This window comes from Tasmannia lanceolata, unplaced genomic scaffold (assembly GCF_043159265.1).
Source record: "Tasmannia lanceolata isolate RefF3 unplaced genomic scaffold, GAP_Taslan_0.1 ptg000018l, whole genome shotgun sequence".
NCBI lineage: Eukaryota > Viridiplantae > Streptophyta > Magnoliopsida > Canellales > Winteraceae > Tasmannia > Tasmannia lanceolata.
Genome location: NW_027518695.1, coordinates 15,603,059 through 15,622,497, shown reverse-complemented (window position 1 = coordinate 15,622,497; position 19,439 = coordinate 15,603,059). Strand labels below are relative to the sequence as shown.

The window sequence follows — 19,439 nt, the reverse complement described above, 5'->3', positions numbered from 1 at the left end:
GCTTATTCTGAGCACTTAAACCTCTCTCCCACAGTAACCCCATTGCGAGCCAGAGAAGCATATTCTGTCAGTATGAAGGGCCCAGATCGAATCGCGGAGAATTTCAGTGTCAATGTCTCATTTCATTACCCTTATTAAAGATTACACTGTTCTTTACAAAAAATTATCTTATGTCAGTAATTGTGTTTTACTTTTCCATCAATGTGTGATTAGGGAACTTCTTTCGGAAATTGAATGTGACTTTGATTTTTTTTTTTGGGTTTGGAGTGTCTATCCCCTTGACATCATGTGTTATGACCACTTCTTTATGTGGTCCACACATGACACATGTGAGGATGACAGGACGGTACATTTCATGTGTGCCCAAGGGATAGATCCGTGACACTGAAGCCAATTGGGGTCCCATTATGTGAAAGGCAGTCTCGTAGTTAGCCTATGTTTCTGACCCTCGCACCCCTCGATCACTTTCGATGGGACCCGTCGACATGTGCTCTCACCTACTCTCCAACCCTAATTAATCAATGGTTTAGGCAGGAGAATTGATTTGGAAAATCTAGAAGAGTCTCTCAATAATTGTACGAAACCCCGAGGTTTGAATAAGCTAACTTGACCGTCGGAGTCGAGCTCCATGCCACAATGGCTAGGACATAAGGGTTGCAACATTGAGGTCAATGGGTTTAGCTCCTCACTACCTACAAAACTGGATCAAACCCTGACGACTCTCCTTATGAGGTTGGGTTTACTGGTCACTATTGTGCTGTAAATCAAACCCACTTCCACATTAGTGCTTTGGCCATCATCCTCCCCTAATCAGTAACCCCTTGTTCCCTCACATCTCAATGATTTCCACTGGAAAGGGTTCCATGAAAGCTCTATGTCAGGTTAGGTGAGATACCTTGTTGAGAAGGTACATTCAAGGCTCTCCTTGTCCAAATATCTCAAATGTGGCCAAACAATCACATTGATGCTAGATATCCCATTATAATTTCCACTATAGGAATCCCCAAATGCAGGTTCATGACAAAAACCAGATGGGAAAGTATATAGGTATAACCCTAAACAAATTTCTTGACCATACCATGAAATTTCTATGAGGAGAGCCAAGAACAAGATCTACAAAAGCCGTCTGAAAAAATGAACAATGATTACGTGGAGGTCTAGATTAGAAGTACTTGGATTACCAATTATAGTAGTTTGCCTTAATCTCTAATGTATGAGTGAAGTGGTCCTTCGGATCATAATCACAAATATTTGTGATGGGAATTTCTCAGGAAGGGTACATTTCGGGATATTTTAAATTTTGTTTTCTTCCGGTTTATATCGGAAATTTTTGGAAAATAAAATATCTTAAATGTATAAAAAAAATAAAAAAATAAAAAAAATCAGGACAAAAAATAATAGAATGAATTTATCTTGCCTTTTTTTTCAAAAATTGCCATGTTTGATAAGGGAAACGAAATATTCGCCCCTTTTTTACTTGCGCCAGAGCCCTCTAGTGTAAAACAATAGTCATAAACAAGGTTTAAAATTTCGGTTTCGGACCCTGAAATTTCAAAATTTCGGTCGAAATCTGGTACAAAAATCGAAACCAATATTTTATTCAATATTAAATTTCGTTGAAATATTAAATTTTATTTTTTATTTAAAGATTTTTTGGGTCAAATTTCGGAAAAACCGAACTTTTTGCCGAAATTTCGGCCGAAATAAATGATCATTTCGGTTTTTGGTGGTTTCAGTGTCGGTCTCCACCGAAATCCGAAATTTCGGTCAAAATTTAAAACCATAGTCATAAATACACTATAGGGGCTGGAATATTGCGTCTGAGATATTTGTGCTTATGATTGGGATTCCATGGATTAGGTCCAAAAAAATCTAACCAGTCTTATAATCCCATCCATTCGATCGGTATAATGAGAATAGAAATAGTAAATAATCCACAATTTGATGGAAAAATTCATTGATTGGATGGCATGGGACCATCTTGTAGTCCTTGGAAAATGGCTCATCAATGAGAATAATTCCAATGGGATGCCAAGTTCCGATTCTTGTGTATATGCAACGTGTATGATGCGTATTGGAATAGACTCCGTATTGGTGATATGATGACTACCATTAGTTAGTTTTCTTCTTTTAAGGGTGCCTAAATGAGTTGCACAACACTATCCTCGTGTCCAAGTGCATGCCCAGGCCTCATAAGCAACTGCAACGGAAACCATGTGTTACATAGTCTCGTGCTTACACCCAGTTGTGTCACACTTGATGCGTGAACCTGCCTTATTTCTCTTTACCATGGCCGTATATTTCCTTTCTATTTACCATGGCCGTCTCTCTCTCTCTCTCTCTCTCTCTCTCTCTCTCTCTCTCTCTCTCCACTGCTTCATCAAAGATCTAATATAGACAAAAAAACATCAGAGAGCTTGAAGGAAGCATTGAAGATGGAGAGATATTTAATTTAAAAGGGAAAAATACAGTAACACCCCCTCAACTTTATGACATTTTCAACTCTAACCCTAACTTTTAGAAGTCACCAACCACACCTCCTGAGGTTTCAATTTGTATAAGGTAGACCCTCTTTTGAAACACTATCAATTCTAATGAAGACCCCATACCCCCTTCCAAACTCCATACCTGAATCCAGACACTACCAAAAAGACAGTACCAAAAACACAGTGGGCCCACATTGTTTGGATGATCCAAAACGTTCATTTGATGGGCCTTGACATAGATAGGGTGTGCTCAAAAAATCAGCTCCATAAGATCATCTTAACCCTTCAATCTATGGACGAACTGTCAACTGCGGGGGTCTACCTTATACAAATTGAAACCTCAAGGGGTGTAGTTGGTGACTTTTAAAAGTCAAGGTTATAGTTGAAAATGTCAGACAGTTGAGGGAGTGTATCTGTATTTTTACCCTAAGATTTTATTAAGGCATTGTTTCTTTCAATGTAAAATGGGATTTTACGCCCACTTTCAGTTTCAGTGGGAAAATGGGTGTAAACATTGTTCTATGAAATTTCAAATCGAGGGACTTATCTTTATGCATGGGATTGGCTAGCGTCCATCGCAGAAGGCATTTCTCAGATTGGCCGTTGCATATGAGAGCAACCACATCATAAACTAAGATAGATTAAATCTGCTTAAAAAGTGAGTCGGTGTGGCTAGCGTCCATTGCAGAAGGCATTTCACAGATGAGCTGTTGCATGTGAGAGCAGCCACATCATGAATGAAGTCAGAATCTGCTGAAAAGTGAGTTGGTGGCTGCTCTCACAAGTCACATGCAATAGCCCATCCGCGAAATGCCTTATGTGATGGACGCTAGCAAATCCCTTATGCAATGATATAGATAGATATGATTGTGAACCTCCCAAAGGGCTATGTAAATTAGTTTGTTGCGAGGAGCATCATTAAAAACGTGAAATAGACGCATGTATAGATAGAGTTGAAATAAGATAGATATGAATGTTGGAAAATTTAAAAATAAAAGGGTTTTGAAAAATAAAAAGTTATTTTGGAAAATGGTGTCTTCAAAAGAGGTGTAGAAGAGCTTCTAGGAAGAATAAAAATTTAGTCCCACGTGGAAAAGTTAGAAGAGTGGAGAGGAGTTAGTAAGTAATGGGTTTATTTAAAACAGGTGTAGACAAACGACTACAAGTTTAGTCCATATGGAAAAGTTAAAAGAGTGGAAAGGGACTAGTAAGTATCCCTCCACAATTCGCTCTTGCTAATAAAAGTACATGCCTTTTGCAATTGGTGGGTTGCATCATCCACCCAAGCACGCATAGCATGGTTGTACGACGCTTCTTGGTGCACTTTGCACGTGTGCAGTGTCGCAAAGCGCAGTAGGTGCCTTAAACTTAATTATCCTGTTCGTTAATCATGATCATTGTTGATCTTGATCGATCGGTATGATCGTATGGTTATCGGATGAGATCCAGCTCGAGCCGGTGTGATATGGACCTTAGGATTGTGACAGATGTGTACCAATGGTCGACCTATACCTTTTGTGGTACAATCCGAAAACTACAAGTGGTAACTACCAACTTCATCAATTCTATACCTTCTTTTATTTCTTTTTTGTTATTTTCTCTCTGACATAAACTAGTATGTTCACCGACTTGCAAAATTTGAGAGTGTTTCAGCTCTATTTCCATTCGAGCATAACTTCAATATACATTAATAGATTTTTCTGTTGGGCTTCATTGTATCTCGGAGGCAAATGCATTGATTTCCTATAGACATCAATTCTACAGCAAGTTGGGGGTGAATTGTGTTTTAATAAAAGAGATTTGGTAATTTTCCTTGAGCCAGTTCATCCTCATTTTCTTGCCAAACATTATCAATCCCCTACACACTTTCCTCAACAATCTAAGTCAATATCCATAAAGATCAGCCAAACAAAGGACTTAAGATTTCGTCATACTTGAGCAATTCTGAAATATCCCCACATCTGTAAATTTTATTTGAACCAAGGGTATTTTTGTCAAAATCCTAAGAACCTGGATTAGGGCTCTTAAATTAGAGTATAAATACTAGTATGATGTTAATTTCTCGATAGGAATCCATAAATATAAGAGGAGATAGTGCTGTGGGATCCCAAGAGCTGTTGGAGAACATTTTGGGGGCTGGAGTAGTCAATCCAAGGTAAGAACTAAGAAATACATTTAAGTTACAATGCTTGCATTAACTTCTTCGATTAACTTGATTTCATGAAATTTAAGGTCTTGAAAAGTCGGTGAGAAGGTTCAATACACGACTTTTATGCTTCGAAACAATGCCCTTCATTGATGTAGAGAGATAGAACGCATGAATGAGAAAAGCATTGAACCCTTCATATGGATGGATTTTTGCACTGAATTCCTAGCCAAGTACTTTCACCCCTGTTGGGTATGTGAGATGGAGAGGGACTTCCTCCATTTGAAGCAAGATAGAAAATAAGTAGAAGAGTATGAAGCATATTTTGATAGATTGACATGGTATGTGCTAGGGCTGCAACAAGGTCGGGTTTTTCAAAACCCTAGCCCAATGCTAGATCCCATTATCTCGGCCCTGACCCTGAGTCAGGGCCGAAAAACCTCAACCCATTGCCCTCCCTACAGGGCTCAGTGCTAGCCCTGGCTCGCCCTGATTGGCCTTGCTTGGGCAGGGCTAGGCCATCCCTAATTGACTCTAGTGCAAATACCTATTAAGAGTGCCAAAAATAAAGCAACCACTTATCATATAGAACAAAATGATCAATACATGACGGGCAACAGAGACAATTAATAATAATAATAATCTAAAGAAACATCAATCCAAGATAATAGAAAACATTAGCAAAAGAAACATGCACAGATAGTTCAATTCTATAATAGAAAACTTAGGGTTGGACCGGATCAGGGAACCCGAGACATTAACCCAGAACCCGACCCGACCTGAGTCAAGGTCTAAAAAATGAACCCTGACCCGCCCTCAAGGTTGGAAAATCCAGCCCCGACCCTGTTCGGGCTCAGGGCGGGTCAGGGCTGACAATGCCAAACTTGTACCCCTAGTATGTGCCCACGCTCGTCCAGAAGAGCATTGCTGAGATGCCTTCATCAAGCTTTAATAAGCTCATTAACCGGGCCAAGAATATCAATGTGGTGTACAAGGAAGCAACAAAAGCCAACCTTGGAAATCAGAAAAAAGGGGACGAGATGGTGACAACCATAGCACACAGAGTTCCGGGGGACTAGCCTGTTACCATCAATCGGAAATAGTTTGTGTCATCAGGATTGGATAACAAGACTTAGGGATAAGGAAATCGAGAAAATCACAAATCTAACTCCAAACCTACTCAGTGGGATTGGGTATACTAACCAGAAGCATCATTAAACAAATACATAAGAGTCTTTATCAATCCGTTTGTTCAGGCGTTCAAAGGTTTATCCTCAGACGTTTGAAGATGGGTTCGGGCGCCCAACCAATTTTCTTCGGGCATCAACGAACATGGGTTTTTTTCCATTTTGGGGCGATTTTCTTCCAATTTTCACCAAATTTCAACAGGTCATAACTTTTTTCATTTCTCGGCGAAATCTAGCGAAGTTGGATCTGTTGGAAAGCTCGTGGAGGGTTTCTAAAGAATCCCAGAAACTCACAGAATACTTTTTGGAACTTCATACGAAAAATGAAAAAGAACCCTCTCTACAAACCCTAATTGTCACTAATCAAGAACTACTACAGATCCTATACAAAACTCCCAATAAAACTTATTCTTACCTTGATAAGCCTATTCGATTTTCTCCAGGAACAATTCTTCCCTCTTAGAATAGGGTTCCTTATGGTGAAATTAACCCCTAATTAGTATTTATAATCACATATGGGATCCTTAATACTGATTTTGTAGGGTAAATTACAAAAGTACGCCCTACTAAAACCTAAAATAAGTGGGCCCATTTTGATACCTCCCATTTTGTATTTGGATTTGGAATTGAGTTTTGAATACAAATTGAATAGATCCAGCATCTCATGTAGAGGGAGATAGAGAGGGAATGGGGTACTTCCTAGTGGAGGGGAGAGGTTGAGGAGCAAAGAGGGTGAAGGAAACTACGAGATCTGTGGATTTCCAATTTCTTGTTTCCACGGCATATTTAGAAATCTGATTTTTTTCACCGTCAGCTGCTGAATTAGAAATCCAAGAATTTGATCCGATCCAAATTATAATGCAAAAAGGGCTGCAAATGTGAGAAATCCAAATCAAAATCTTCTTGGCATCCAAACGGGCCCTTAGGATATTTCAATGCGGCTACACTCTCATGCAATAGCAGGTCCGCGAAATGCCTTCCGGCGATGGTCCCTAGCAAATATCTTAAATTAATATGCTCTAATATTTAATTAAAAGCATGTCTATGCCACATGTTAACATTAGTGCACATATTAATATAGTTAGAAACTTAGAATAATGGGATGGAGAAGATTGATGGGAAGTGATATATTCACCATCTTTTCTTCCCCGGGACACCCCTTCTTCATTCTTGCTAAGTGCTAGAAAACCGATTAACTACCGTTCCCCAAAAAAGTTCCCTTTCTAAGTCAAAACACAAAAATCAAAAGACACACAACGCGTCTTCCCTTCCCCAAAAAAGTTTCACACCATCTTCTCCTCTCCACCCTCCCTTTTTAGTCTCCCTCTCTCAGAAATGCTTAAAACAAATGCAATGCCAACAAACCCAAATCCAATTCCCCCAAATCCTCTCTTCTAACAGCACCACACACAGAGAGAGAGAGAGAGAGACAGAGAAACACCAATGCAAATGCTGGATCCAGATGCTCCTCCACTGATCCCAAAACCCAATTCCCAAAACCCATCATCATCAGCAACAATGGCAGCAAATCCCACCTTCCCATTCCGTGGGCCCCACCACCGCCGAGCCCAATCCGAGGTCGCCTTCAGGATCCCTAACGATCTCGATCTCGTAGTCGATCCCTTCGATGTACCCACCACAGGAGCATCATCAGCGGTCGGGGCATCGAGTTTCGATGAGATCCCATCTGAGGATGACTTGTTTTTAACATACATGGATATTGAGAAATTGGAGGCAGGTGGGGGTAAGATGGTATATCAAAATGGTGGGTTAGAGGTTAACATGTCAGAGGACAATGGTGTTAGGCCTCGCCATCGGCATAGTAATTCGGTAGATGGGTCTATGATTTCTGGGAGAGAGAGTTTGTTTGGGGAAATCTCTGAGGCCAAGAAGGCTATGGCTGCAGATAAGCTCGCTGACCTCGCTGCAATTGATCCAAAGCGCGCTAAAAGGTAGGATTTTCTTATATTTTGTATTATAAGTTGTTTATTTTTTTTTCGTCGAATGATTGATTGCATTGTGTTGTTGAAATTATTTTTTGTTTCCTTTATGGGTTCTGGTTAGAATTGGGATTTGCTTTGAATTAGTTTGGATATGGACAGTGGTTGAAATTTTTGATACATTTGTTATCCTTTGGATTTTTTTTAGTGAATTCGATTGGTTTTCATGATGTCAAGGGAAAACAATTATTTTTATTTGTTTATCCTTTTTTTTTGTGTTTTGATTGATTATTTATTGTTTATGGTGAAATTAAAGTTCTGTACTTCATTTCTTATTGTTATATCTCTTATATGCAAATTCCTATGATATTTTTTCTTTTTCGGGTACATGAAGATTAAAAATAAACCATACAAGATGAAGTTTCACTAATGAGACCACACCTATCATGAAAAGAAAAAACAGTGCTCACTGCTGAGGGGGAATTTCAAACCAAAAATGAAATGATGGTTTCCTTGATGGACTCCACACCTTCATTTTTTATTGCTATATCTCTTATAATCAACACACACCGTGATGGATCCAATAGACCTTCCCCGTGAACTTGCCCCTAATGAATGCCCTTTCCATATGTGCCATAATGTTTAGTGGCATTGTTATGAGCCATAGCCCTGGTAGGTGCCCCTTTCTAACCTTGACACCCATCCACGATATCAACGTATCCCATGCCTGTTTAACACAAGGACATGGGAAAAAAAATGATCAACTGGTTGCCCGTCCCCTTCATTGAGCAAACACCCAATGTCTTCCACATTCATAATCTTAAGTAGGCAGTCTCTTGTCGGAAGCTTACCCAACAACAACAACTGTTGGCCCAGATAAGGCAGAAGAGAGGGGGGGCATAGGGATATTTTTGGGATTATTAGGGTTATTTAGGTCTTGTAGGGCTTTTTCATTTGTTTTATGATTAATTGATTGATTGTTGGCTTTAAGTTCTCCTTCCCCTCCCAATTTCTTTTCTTCTACTTCTACTACTACTTTTCTCTCCCTAGCCTACACCATCCTATAATATTAGGAGATTGGTTACATGGTACTGTATTGTATTGAAGGCGGTATGGTTTCATGGAGCAATAAGAAGCACTGCACGGTTGCAAGATCTAGCTCGGAAACATGATATAGAGCCGGGCTTCTACCACTGCTAATATGTTTTGGTTAAGCCAACTAATTAGGAGATACATATGCTTTGATGAGGACATTCAAAACTATATTGTGATAACCGTAGTGCAATTAAATTATCACAAAATCCAGTGTTCAATTCCAAAGTGGAACACAAAGAAATTAATTTCCAGTTTGTCATAGAATGAGTGGAAAGCAGTGAGATAGCTTCACACTTTGTTCCAGCTAAAGACCCCTGGTAGCAAGCATTTTCACTAAACAACTCACGAGAAAATCATATCTCCTATCTGACAAATTGAATATTTTCAGAGACATTGTCCAACTCGAGGGAGAGTGTTATAAATAACAAACAATTTACACTGTTTGAGTATAATGCACACATAAGTATGTTATGGTATGTTATTTCACTACTGGCGGTCTTGTAACTAATGTAACTTATGCCATTATGTAAGCTAGTGATTAAATCTGCAAATCATTATGAAAAAATAACGCAGCCTCACAATTGAGTGGGTTCTTTCCTCTTCTCTCTAAGCACTTCTTCCTCATCCCCACACATATTGGAAGATTTTACATCATATACACGTACTGCATCCCGTGCGACTAACACTTATATTTAAAAATTTGAATGTTAATGAAGATTCAAGTTTCCTATTGTGAATTTTAATTTAGATTCTTGAGATTCATTTGGAATTTTGTCTCAGTAATTCTAGATATTATTTTATGCAGGATTCTGGCAAATCGGCAATCTGCAGCTCGCTCGAAAGAGCGAAAGGCCCGTTATATATCGGAACTTGAGCGAAAAATGCAGACCCTTCAAACTGAAGCTACAACCCTCTCAGCACAGCTCACACTGTTTCAGGTTTGTATTGAATTCTATCTCACGTGTATTTTGAGTCCTAACTTCTATTCTTTTTGGGAATCCACTTTCATCTCCTGTGATCCTACAAGGCTGCACCCTAAGTTTGCTTTCCCGTAACTTTTTTCCAAACAATGCTAATACTAGAAACGAATATGAGAAACAAACAAAGGAATTGCCAAGTTGGACAAAAAAAAACCAAGCAAAAAAATAAATAGTTGAAAAGGCAACTGTTTATGTAGATTCATATGCTATGGGAAAATATTTTTGATTCATATGCTACAATATAATGTTTTATGTAGCTTGCTTTCCTTTAATTTGCTTAGACCAGTGTTTTCAGACATGAAGGCGTAAGGTAAGTGTTCGACCCTCCTATGAGGTGGGTTGTACGCCTCACAAATTTTCTGATTTTTAAAATTAAAAATTAAAAATGTAAAGAAAAAGCAAAAAAATAAGAAAAATACCAAACTTTTACGGCTCAGCATATTTGGTTGGGTTTGGGACCCAACAGTTCGGTGGAGGGCTAAATGGATCATCATTATCATATATTTATTCAGTACATTTTTATGCATTTTATGAACCATTATAGCATGTCTTTCTAAATGTAGTTTTTAATTCTCGCTGATGGCAATAAAGACACCATGATGATATCCGTAACTTCCAAAAAGATTGAAAATTGATTTAAGTGAGATAGGAATTTGATTATTGTCTACAAGTTGAGCTCTTTAATAAATGGAAGGATGCGGTTTCAAGCCCTAGATAAGCCTTCTCTTTTTCATAATAAGGACAGAAGACCATTGGTGTTATTGCAAGATACCTTTTTTATCCATGAATGCAATTCTATGGTTCGTAGGGAAATTACTCATTTGTAATAAAAATCGGGTAATATATGCAATTCTATTTTATTCCTTTTTTGAGGATATCAAAGATGGAAATTGGTGAATCTAAACAATTTGTTGAGTGTATTTCCTCCTCTTGTTTGTCTCTTATCTCTTTGGGGCTCTCGTGCTATCAACATACTAAAAGTTGAATGATATTTCTTATAAAAATTTTGATTGGTTCTATGGTTTTTGAATGGTAATTATATTAAAAGGGCAGAGGGAATGACAAGACAGGAGGTCTCAGACCAAACAAAAGAAGACAACAGCAAGCTAGTAACAAAACAAGCACAAGCAGAAAAAGATAAAAGAAAAACCACAAAAAACATCAGCAAGGCAACCAACAGTCAGTCCCATCTCTATCAACACCTGGGGAGTCTGTAGCTCAATGGTTGAGGCTCTGTTTCTCAACCATGAGGTCGCAGGTTCGATCCCAGCTTCCCTACCAAAAAAAAAAAATCTCTATCAACACCTGAACAAGTGAGCAGATCAGAGTTACAAAAAAGTTATGTTTATGAATACTTATGTTTGCTTCTCAATGATTTGAAATGTAAGGCCCTGATTGTTTAAGATTATGACAACCGATTGTGATTGCCGAACCTATTATTGGACTCAAATTCATGTTTAATTTTGAGTCCAATAATAGGTTCGGCACTCACAATCGGTTGTCATAATCTTAAACGAACAGGGCCTAAGACAATCGGTCGTTTGTTAAATTGCTTGTCAATATGTTAAAAAAGTTCGCAAGAAGAATATTTCGTCAACAAAAGAGGTTCTGGCTGTAAAAAGTTGCCCTGTCTGGGCGTGGGAACTGTACTAAGCATTAAAAGCCTATGATTGGTTTGGGGTAGGCTCAGGCCTCAATAATTTTTCTGGGTGCTGGCTCGGGTATGGGTTGATTCTGTCCTACCTGTATACCCTATTCTGTTCTATTAATCTCCTTACCTCTTCTTTTTTCTTCACTTTCCCATTTCTAATGTGTGTGTACTAGTACATTTCTTGATTTTCTGTAATTTGACCTTTTCTTCTTTCCATTTTGATATTTCTCACCTTGGCGTAATCATCTTGGTCTGCTCTCATGATACGTTGTATCTATTAGAATACTGTTAAAAACCCAACGCTGATCGATAATAATAAATTCTGCATGCATATGAATTGTTGATGTATGCTAGGAATAGGTAAATTTCCACTTGCAAGTTCAGAAAAACTCATTTAATTTTCTGTCCTAATGTTTGAGACCTTTCTCTAATCTCTACGCTGGTTTTCTGTAGTAGTTTGACATTGTAATGGAAGCAGACGTGTTTTTTTAGTGGCAATCTTTTGGAAGCCTTGTGTTATTGTTTACTTCATCAAATGGCTTAAATTTTTTGTTGTGTTCATGTACATATCAGTGATTACAAAAACACATTCAGATTGTTGTCATGTTGTACATTCCTATTCTCTTATCCTTGTTTCTCTATATACTGTGAGTCTGTGAGATAAAGATTTAATTACCTTGCTTCTTGCTGTTGGACCTTTCCATTAGAGAGAAATTACCTTGCTTCTTGCTGTCTGTACTTTCCTTTAGAGAGATACAATGGGGCTGACTACTGAGAACGCAGAGCTTAAGCTGCGGTTACAAGCTATGGAACAACAAGCTCAGTTGCGTGATGGTAAGTTTCTTTTTCATCTTAAATTGTTCCAGAAATATTGTTAGCATTTAATTTATTGCTCTCATCTTAATTGTTCTTCCTCAAAGTCTGTTTATGGGAATGATGATGTACATGTATTTTGTTAGTTAAAATAATTGTTTCTGTAGTTTTAGTTCAAGTAGTAACAAAGAAACTTGAGAGACAATCAGGTAGACATGTGACCAATGCACTCACCAACAAAGTACAAATCTAATAAATCATGTTACTTTAAAAAAAAAAAAAATTAAAAAGTAACGATTTCATTGATATCAAATCCAAACAGCAGTCCAGAAAATAGGGACAAGAAATCCCTCAGAGTATTTATAGCAATAAAGAGACAAAAACATAAACATAAGCAGTCTCTCCATTTAGTATTTATGTCCACTCTCGATTCCTCTACAGACTAAATTAACAATCTCCACCCCTTCCTTATCCACCCCATCTTTTTGCCAATTTATCGGGTTGCTCATATGGTGATCTTTTCTTGTGTTGGATTTGTGGCCCGATTTTTCCGAACGAGGTCCCTAATTTCTGAAATGATAGCTAGGTTCCAAGGTGATGCAGTATAATCCGGCGTTAGGTGAGCTCTGATACCACGTTGATGTAGCATAGGTATTGCAAGGGAAAAGTAGTGGTGGTTAAAACCTGTTTTAACTAGCAAACACACGATCAAACAAATAAGATAGGAAATGATAGTGTCATTCCGCTGCCTGTAAACTTCAAAATGTTTTTTTTTTTTTCGAAATGGTGAACTTCAAAATGTTAGCACTTGATTCTTGAAATAAATTATTGGCTGTATCCAAGTTTTATGGTTGATTGAGCAGAAGTTTCACAAATGCTCAGCTGTTAATGGATCTTAACTTCAGATTCTCCACTGTAAGCTTGCTGACAGAGAAAGTATCAAACAGTCTTGACAGTTCTTGCCTTCAGCTGTGGCAACTAAGTAGTGACATCTTCTAAATCTGAAGTTTTTGTGACTAATAAAATTTCACATTTCAGAATAGGTAAAAATCTCTTTTCCCAATGAAACCTGTGAATGTTTAACAGCTATTTTTTTTTTTTTTTAAATTGACATTTTATTGAATGTTTAACGGCTAAATTGAACATTTCAAGTATCAGGACAGTCCTTAAAAGAATTCAGCTGCTACTGTGTAGGGTTCCCAGGCTTTTTAAATCTCTCAGTTAGAGCCATTTTGTGACAAACTGATTTATAACTGATCACTTCGTCAATCCTAGATGATAAACCACATTCGAATACAAGAGAACTGGATTACAAGCTCTGTGAGCAGTCCAGATCAATATACAAACCGAGAAATTCAACTCCTGAAGTAAATCCAGCACAAGGACATGACTTAGAGCAAGCAATCATCCGCCAAAACAAATAATCAGGCAGTCACTGATGAAATAAGTCGTATTGCTCAGACAATGGACTGAAAAGGATCAGGCAGCTGTTGCTTCTGATCTTAATCTGCAATCTATGTAATTTTAGCCATTGGATCCTAACAGATCTTCACGTAATATCCCTGGATCTATTAGAACTATGGGTGGAAGGAACTCAAGTGTGAAGACATTAAAAAATTGAGTGCAAAAATGAATCAGTAGTGCCTAACAGGAAAAGTCCTGTCTGTGGAAGCAAGTTCAGATCCATGAACTGATGCTTGCATATGTCTTTGATTTCCGTGTTGGACTCGAAATTTTATAAAAAAAAAGGAGATAATATTAACATCTCTTACTAAAATAAGAAGAGAGAGAAAAGGGGGTGGTTACGCATCACATTATTCCTTAAAGTAAAAAAAGGATAAATATGAAGTTAAAGTGCTCTAATAAAATGGAAACAAAAAAGAGGAGCCTACGACTAAGGGAAGAGAAATTCCTAAATGTTAAGAATAAAGTAACCCTCGCAAAGGAAGAAGCGAGTCCTCCACTTTTCAAAACGAGAAGTTATGTAACCCTCAAAAGGGGAGTAGAGATCGTGAAGTTGAGGGATAATGGGTGAGCTGGCAGTTGCCAACTACTTCAAGAGAGTTCTATAAATAGATATCTGATCTTTGAGAAAGTGGATCACATCTTTTAGAGGAAAAAAGGTTACGCAAAGCAAGAGGAAAGAGAAGAAAGCAGAGAAAGAAAAGAAAGGTAAAGATTTCCAGAACTAACAGTTCTCTTTCCATTTTTTGCAGACTTCATCTAAAAAGGTGAGAAATCCTTTTGATTCTCTTCCAGGAGACTCAAAAGGTGAAGAAGATCTTTCTCTACCAGGATCCGAGGAGAAAGATGATAAAGAAACTCAAAGACCTTTCTCTATCAGGGTCTGGGGAGAAAGATGATAAAGAAACTCGAAGACCTTTCTCTACCGGGGTCTAGGGAGAAAGGTGATAAAAAAAAAAAAAATTGTCTCGTCCAGGAAGCTAAAAGGACAAAGAAGACCTTTCTCTACGGGAATCTGGTTCGTCCAGGACGCTAAAAAGACAAAGAAGACCTTTCTCTACGGGGGTCTGGGGAGAAAGATGAAAAGAAAGAAAATCTTTTAAGTCTCTTCCAGAAGGCTAAAAAGATGACAAAAGGCCTTTCTCTACCGTGATCCGGGAGAAAGATGACAGAAGACCATTCTCTACCGGGATCCGGGAGAAATATGACAAAAGACCTTTCTCTGCCGGGATCCGAGACAAAGATGAAATGACTCAAGAGAGTTCTTCTCCAGGAGGGCTCTCTTACAAAAGAGTCTAAATTAAATTTTACCTTTCTCTTCCAGGATCCGGGAGAAAGACGAAATAACTCAAAAGAGTTCCTCTTCCAGAGAACTCTCTTACAAAAGAGTCTAAATAAAATCATCGGAGATGACTCAAAAGTTTCTCTCTTCCGGGAGAATCTTTTACAAAAGAGTCTAAAATAACTCAAAAACAAAAATCATCAGAGAGTCAAATTCTCTCTCTCCAGAACCTTTTTAGGGATGATAATCAAAAGTTGTATTTAGATTGAAAACTTCTTGATGGATAATCAGAGGTGTTTTCTTCTTCAAGAAATGTAGTTAACAGCCAATAGAGCCGGAAGTATACGATCCCTACCAAAATTAATAAAGCCTCTTCTCGCAAGAGGGAAATTTGATCCTAATTTATTTTGGGGAGTGATAAATCGACTCCCATATATCTTAAATCGACCCCCATGTGTCTATCTCTCTCCTCTTTCTCTCTCTAACCCAGAGGAGAGAGAAAGACACATAGGGAGTCGATTTAAGATATTTGGGAGTCGATTTATCACTGCTCTTTATTTTATGCGTGTGATTCTCTTTTTCATGCATGTGAAATTTGTTGCGAAAATTCTGTTTCTTTGATTGTAAAAGTCACCAATTCAGCTTGATATCTTCATAACATGATGCTTACAAACTTGAATTGATAGAAACTATCCAAATTTGAGGGCGAAAATCTAGCTTCCAAATGACTGTTGCTCAGTCACATGCAACCGCTATCATTGAAACCACCAATCTTTGCACAATTTGACCAGTTTTCTATTGGAATGTTATACAAAATTGAGCTACAAATGAAGGATCTGAAGAATAGTTACTGATCTAATGTTTCCAGTTAAAAATTCAGTCGAAAACACCATGTAATCTAGTCGATCTTACAAAAAATTGAGTCGAAGACAACATCTAGTCAAGTCGATCTTGCTGCAAGAGCACAGTCCGGACCGATCTGCACTGTCGTTGATCTTTCTTGATTTTCTTCACCCAATATGCTCCAATTCTTGCGTGGAGATACAAGATTGATCAAATGTCTGATAAACCTTGCATGAAACATGGATGGGCTAGTGAGAAGACAAGAAGAGAGGCAGGGATGCCTTGCCTTCAACTTCAAATATTCAAGAACACAAGTGAAATTCCTGCACTGGCAGAAATTATCCCTCCAAGTGGGGGAATCTTAGGTCTACCTCTATTCAAATTCAAAATCTCAACAAAAACAACAGAAATAAGCTTCCAAGGGCTTTATATAGGCAGCCCATTACAATGAGAAATGACTAATCTACCCCTACTTAAGCAAGATGGCACATAAGGACAACTACAACAAGGGAAATAACTAAACAATCACTAATACAACTAACCACTGATGAAGCTAAAACAATCCTACACTAAGGATTGTTTGCCAAGGGGATGCTCTTACATCACCTTGAAACATGTAAAACCCTGATCTGATTCTTGAACCAAGAAAAAAAAAGGGACAACACTACCTCTTGTGTTACTATGGTAGAGTTTTCCGTAGTATTTTAGGAGCAAAATCGTGCTTCCTTACAATATGACTAAGAGAGCTGGCTGATGACGTGGTTAATAATTGCATATGTGCAATTTTTGAGGTAATGAGCTGTGTATCCATTGACAAAAATCATGTCGTTGCATCTGATTATGAAGGAATTTCTCTTCTACTACGTGTATTTTACTGAGGTTGCAACTTGCAACTATAAAAATTGATTTTGTCCAAGAGCTATGTATTTTGGTTTAAGGATTTGCTAGGGACCATCGCAGAAGGCATTTCGCGGGCCGGCTGTTGCATGAGAGAGCAGCCACCTCAGATGAATTAAATGAATAAGACAAAATCTGTTAAAAAAAAAATCTGTTGAAAAGTGAGCCTGTGTGGCTGCTATCTCATGCAACAGCCGGTCCACGAAATGCTTTCTGTGATGGTCCCTAGCAAATCCCTTTGTTTTACATATGATACATTCGTGCAAATATTCTTCTTAGGATGTATCTCCAGCTTTAAATCTCATTATTCCTCGATGGTTTTGGTCATAAAATAGCTTATTTTCAGCTTTTCCTTTCTACATCTGGTAACTAAATTCTATATCATGCATCACTTTATTCCATGCAAGTCTCTAAAGAAGCACACAAATTTTAATGCTGCAGCCTTGAATGATGCGCTGAAACAAGAAGTCGAGAGGCTCAAGATCGCAACTGGGGAAGTGTTCAACCCCGGCGAATCATATAACATGGGCATACATCACATGCGTTATAATTCATCATTCTTTTCTCTTCCCCAGCAACCAGGCCATCCCAACATCCAAATGCCACAGTGCCATTCATCTCACTCTAACAACATTGCTCATCAACAATTGTTCGCTCACTCTCATATGCCTTCAGAAATGATGCAGCAAGACCCCCTTGGCAGATTACAGGGCCTAGAAATTAGCAGAGGTTCGCATATCGTGAAATCCGAAGGCCCTTCAATATCCGCCAGTGAGAGCAGTAACACGTTCTAACCAGAGAATACTCTATTTCTTATTCAATTAGTTCTTTTATGGCAACCATTTCTTATTTATTTTTAGGGGTTCTTTTTTTGTCAAGCTCTTAGGTTAGGTTGCATAATCAGAGTTCTTTTTATTGTTCAATTGAATTTGTTTTGTGAGTGCTGTAATTTGGGGAATGGAGATCATCTTCCCAACCTTGTATCTCTTTTTTGAAATGTGGAAGCTTGTTATGTTGTCTTTAAGAAGAGTAACATTTACTCCTCTTCATTCAATTCATGTACTAATTTAACTTATGGGTTCTCTGTCTGAATCTATAGTTTACCATTTTAGTAAACTTGTATTCTTTAGTACATTACCATGAAACTGTTGTTAACCTTGCAATTTTTAATTTTCATCATGTGGGTGCCTGATGAGATTGTGATTTTCCATTGCAACCTGGCACAGATACTTGATAAATACTTCGAGGACCTTTTATATCGGTATTCAATCGTCTGATACGAGTACTGGTACTTCTATGTTTTGACCTGTTAGAAGTATCTGGTACTGTAGATTGCAACTGTATTGTAAGCGGGACTGGATAACAATAAGCGTACTGAGTCTCAGTGCCTGGATAACAATCCCGAAAGTTTAGAACCTTGGCCACTAATCTATTGGGGTCCTCACCTTCGGTTATCCCAATCTGAAACGAACAGGGCCTTTGGATTCTGAGAACCGATTGTGAATCCAAACCTGATTATCCTGCATAAAACTAGTGAAATTTTGAGTACAACAATCAGCTCGACTCAAAATTAAGACCATCTTTGAGTCATGTAATCGGTTTCGGACTCAAAATTAAGCCAGTTTTGGGGACACAATCGGTTCTCAAAATCCTAAACAAACAGGGCTTGGGGGTTGCCATCTAGGCCATTTTACTTCTGCAATGTTTTTACTTGGAAAATGATGTCATATTACTTTTATTTCCCTTCTATTTAACCTCTATCTAATGGACCCTCATGTTCTCCCTACTAAGTACAGAGGAGGATTCCCATCTGTATGATCCATATGAAAGAGGAAGCAGAGGTTAAGAGGCAATTTGGTAGCCTCATTATTTCAGAATTTACTAGGGGAAATAGGTGAAATGGCTAAAAAAGGGGTAGATATACCATTTCAAAGACACAACCACATTTTTAATGACAAAATGTAAAATTAAAGAAATAATTATTTAGGAAAGTGATATGAATGGGAGATGCTAACAATGAGAAAGTGTCTGATTTTCCTACGTTACTTGTGATAGTGGGACGAGAACCTATTTGTCTGGTCCCCTGTTCCATCGTGCTCTTGGTTGGCCTAGCTACTCAATCATTTAATGCGGTTATGAATTCAAAGGTGACCTTGCGAAAGTGTAGTTTAGCATTCCTCTTTTTTCTATTTCTTTTTAAATTGACAATTTATTAAGGGAGATGATATTTTCACCCCTCTGCAGTACGCATTCGCCCCCTTTTAACGTGATTTGATGTCAAAAAGCTAGCCGTCAGAGAGAGGGTGCCCATTCCCTTATAACCCATCCACATCCCATTTACTTATCCCATGTTGGACTATTTGCTTTTGCGTGGAACCCCAACAATCTCCCCCTCCACGCGGAAGCAATGTAGACCATATCACCCTTCCACTTGCCAAACTGGGGTCACCACGCCCTCAGCTCTGATACCATTTGTAGGGAATTTAACCGGGTAGAAGTTAGAACTCGCCACTAAAAGCTAGCCTTTAGAGGGAGGGTTCCCATTCCCTTATAACCCATCCGCATCCCATTTACATATCCGATGTGAGACTATTTGCTTTTGCGAGAAACCCCAACAAACCTCCCATTGGTGTATATATGATTTATGAGGGATTC

At 38.3% G+C, this 19,439-nt stretch overlaps 1 protein-coding gene across 1 annotated transcript; it reads left to right on the top strand.

Annotated features, from left to right (window-relative positions):
• The first annotated feature begins 7,326 nt into the window (after positions 1 to 7,326).
• Positions 7,327 to 17,811, top strand: LOC143851392 (Basic-leucine zipper (bZIP) transcription factor family protein). The gene is made up of 4 exons (XM_077360806.1): positions 7,327 to 7,771; positions 9,660 to 9,792; positions 12,235 to 12,319; positions 17,226 to 17,811. The coding sequence occupies exons 1-4, from the start codon at positions 7,338 to 7,340 to the stop codon at positions 17,576 to 17,578; spliced, it is 1,005 nt and encodes a 334-aa protein (XP_077216921.1). The 5' UTR covers positions 7,327 to 7,337; the 3' UTR covers positions 17,579 to 17,811.
• The last annotated feature ends 1,628 nt before the right edge of the window (positions 17,812 to 19,439 follow it).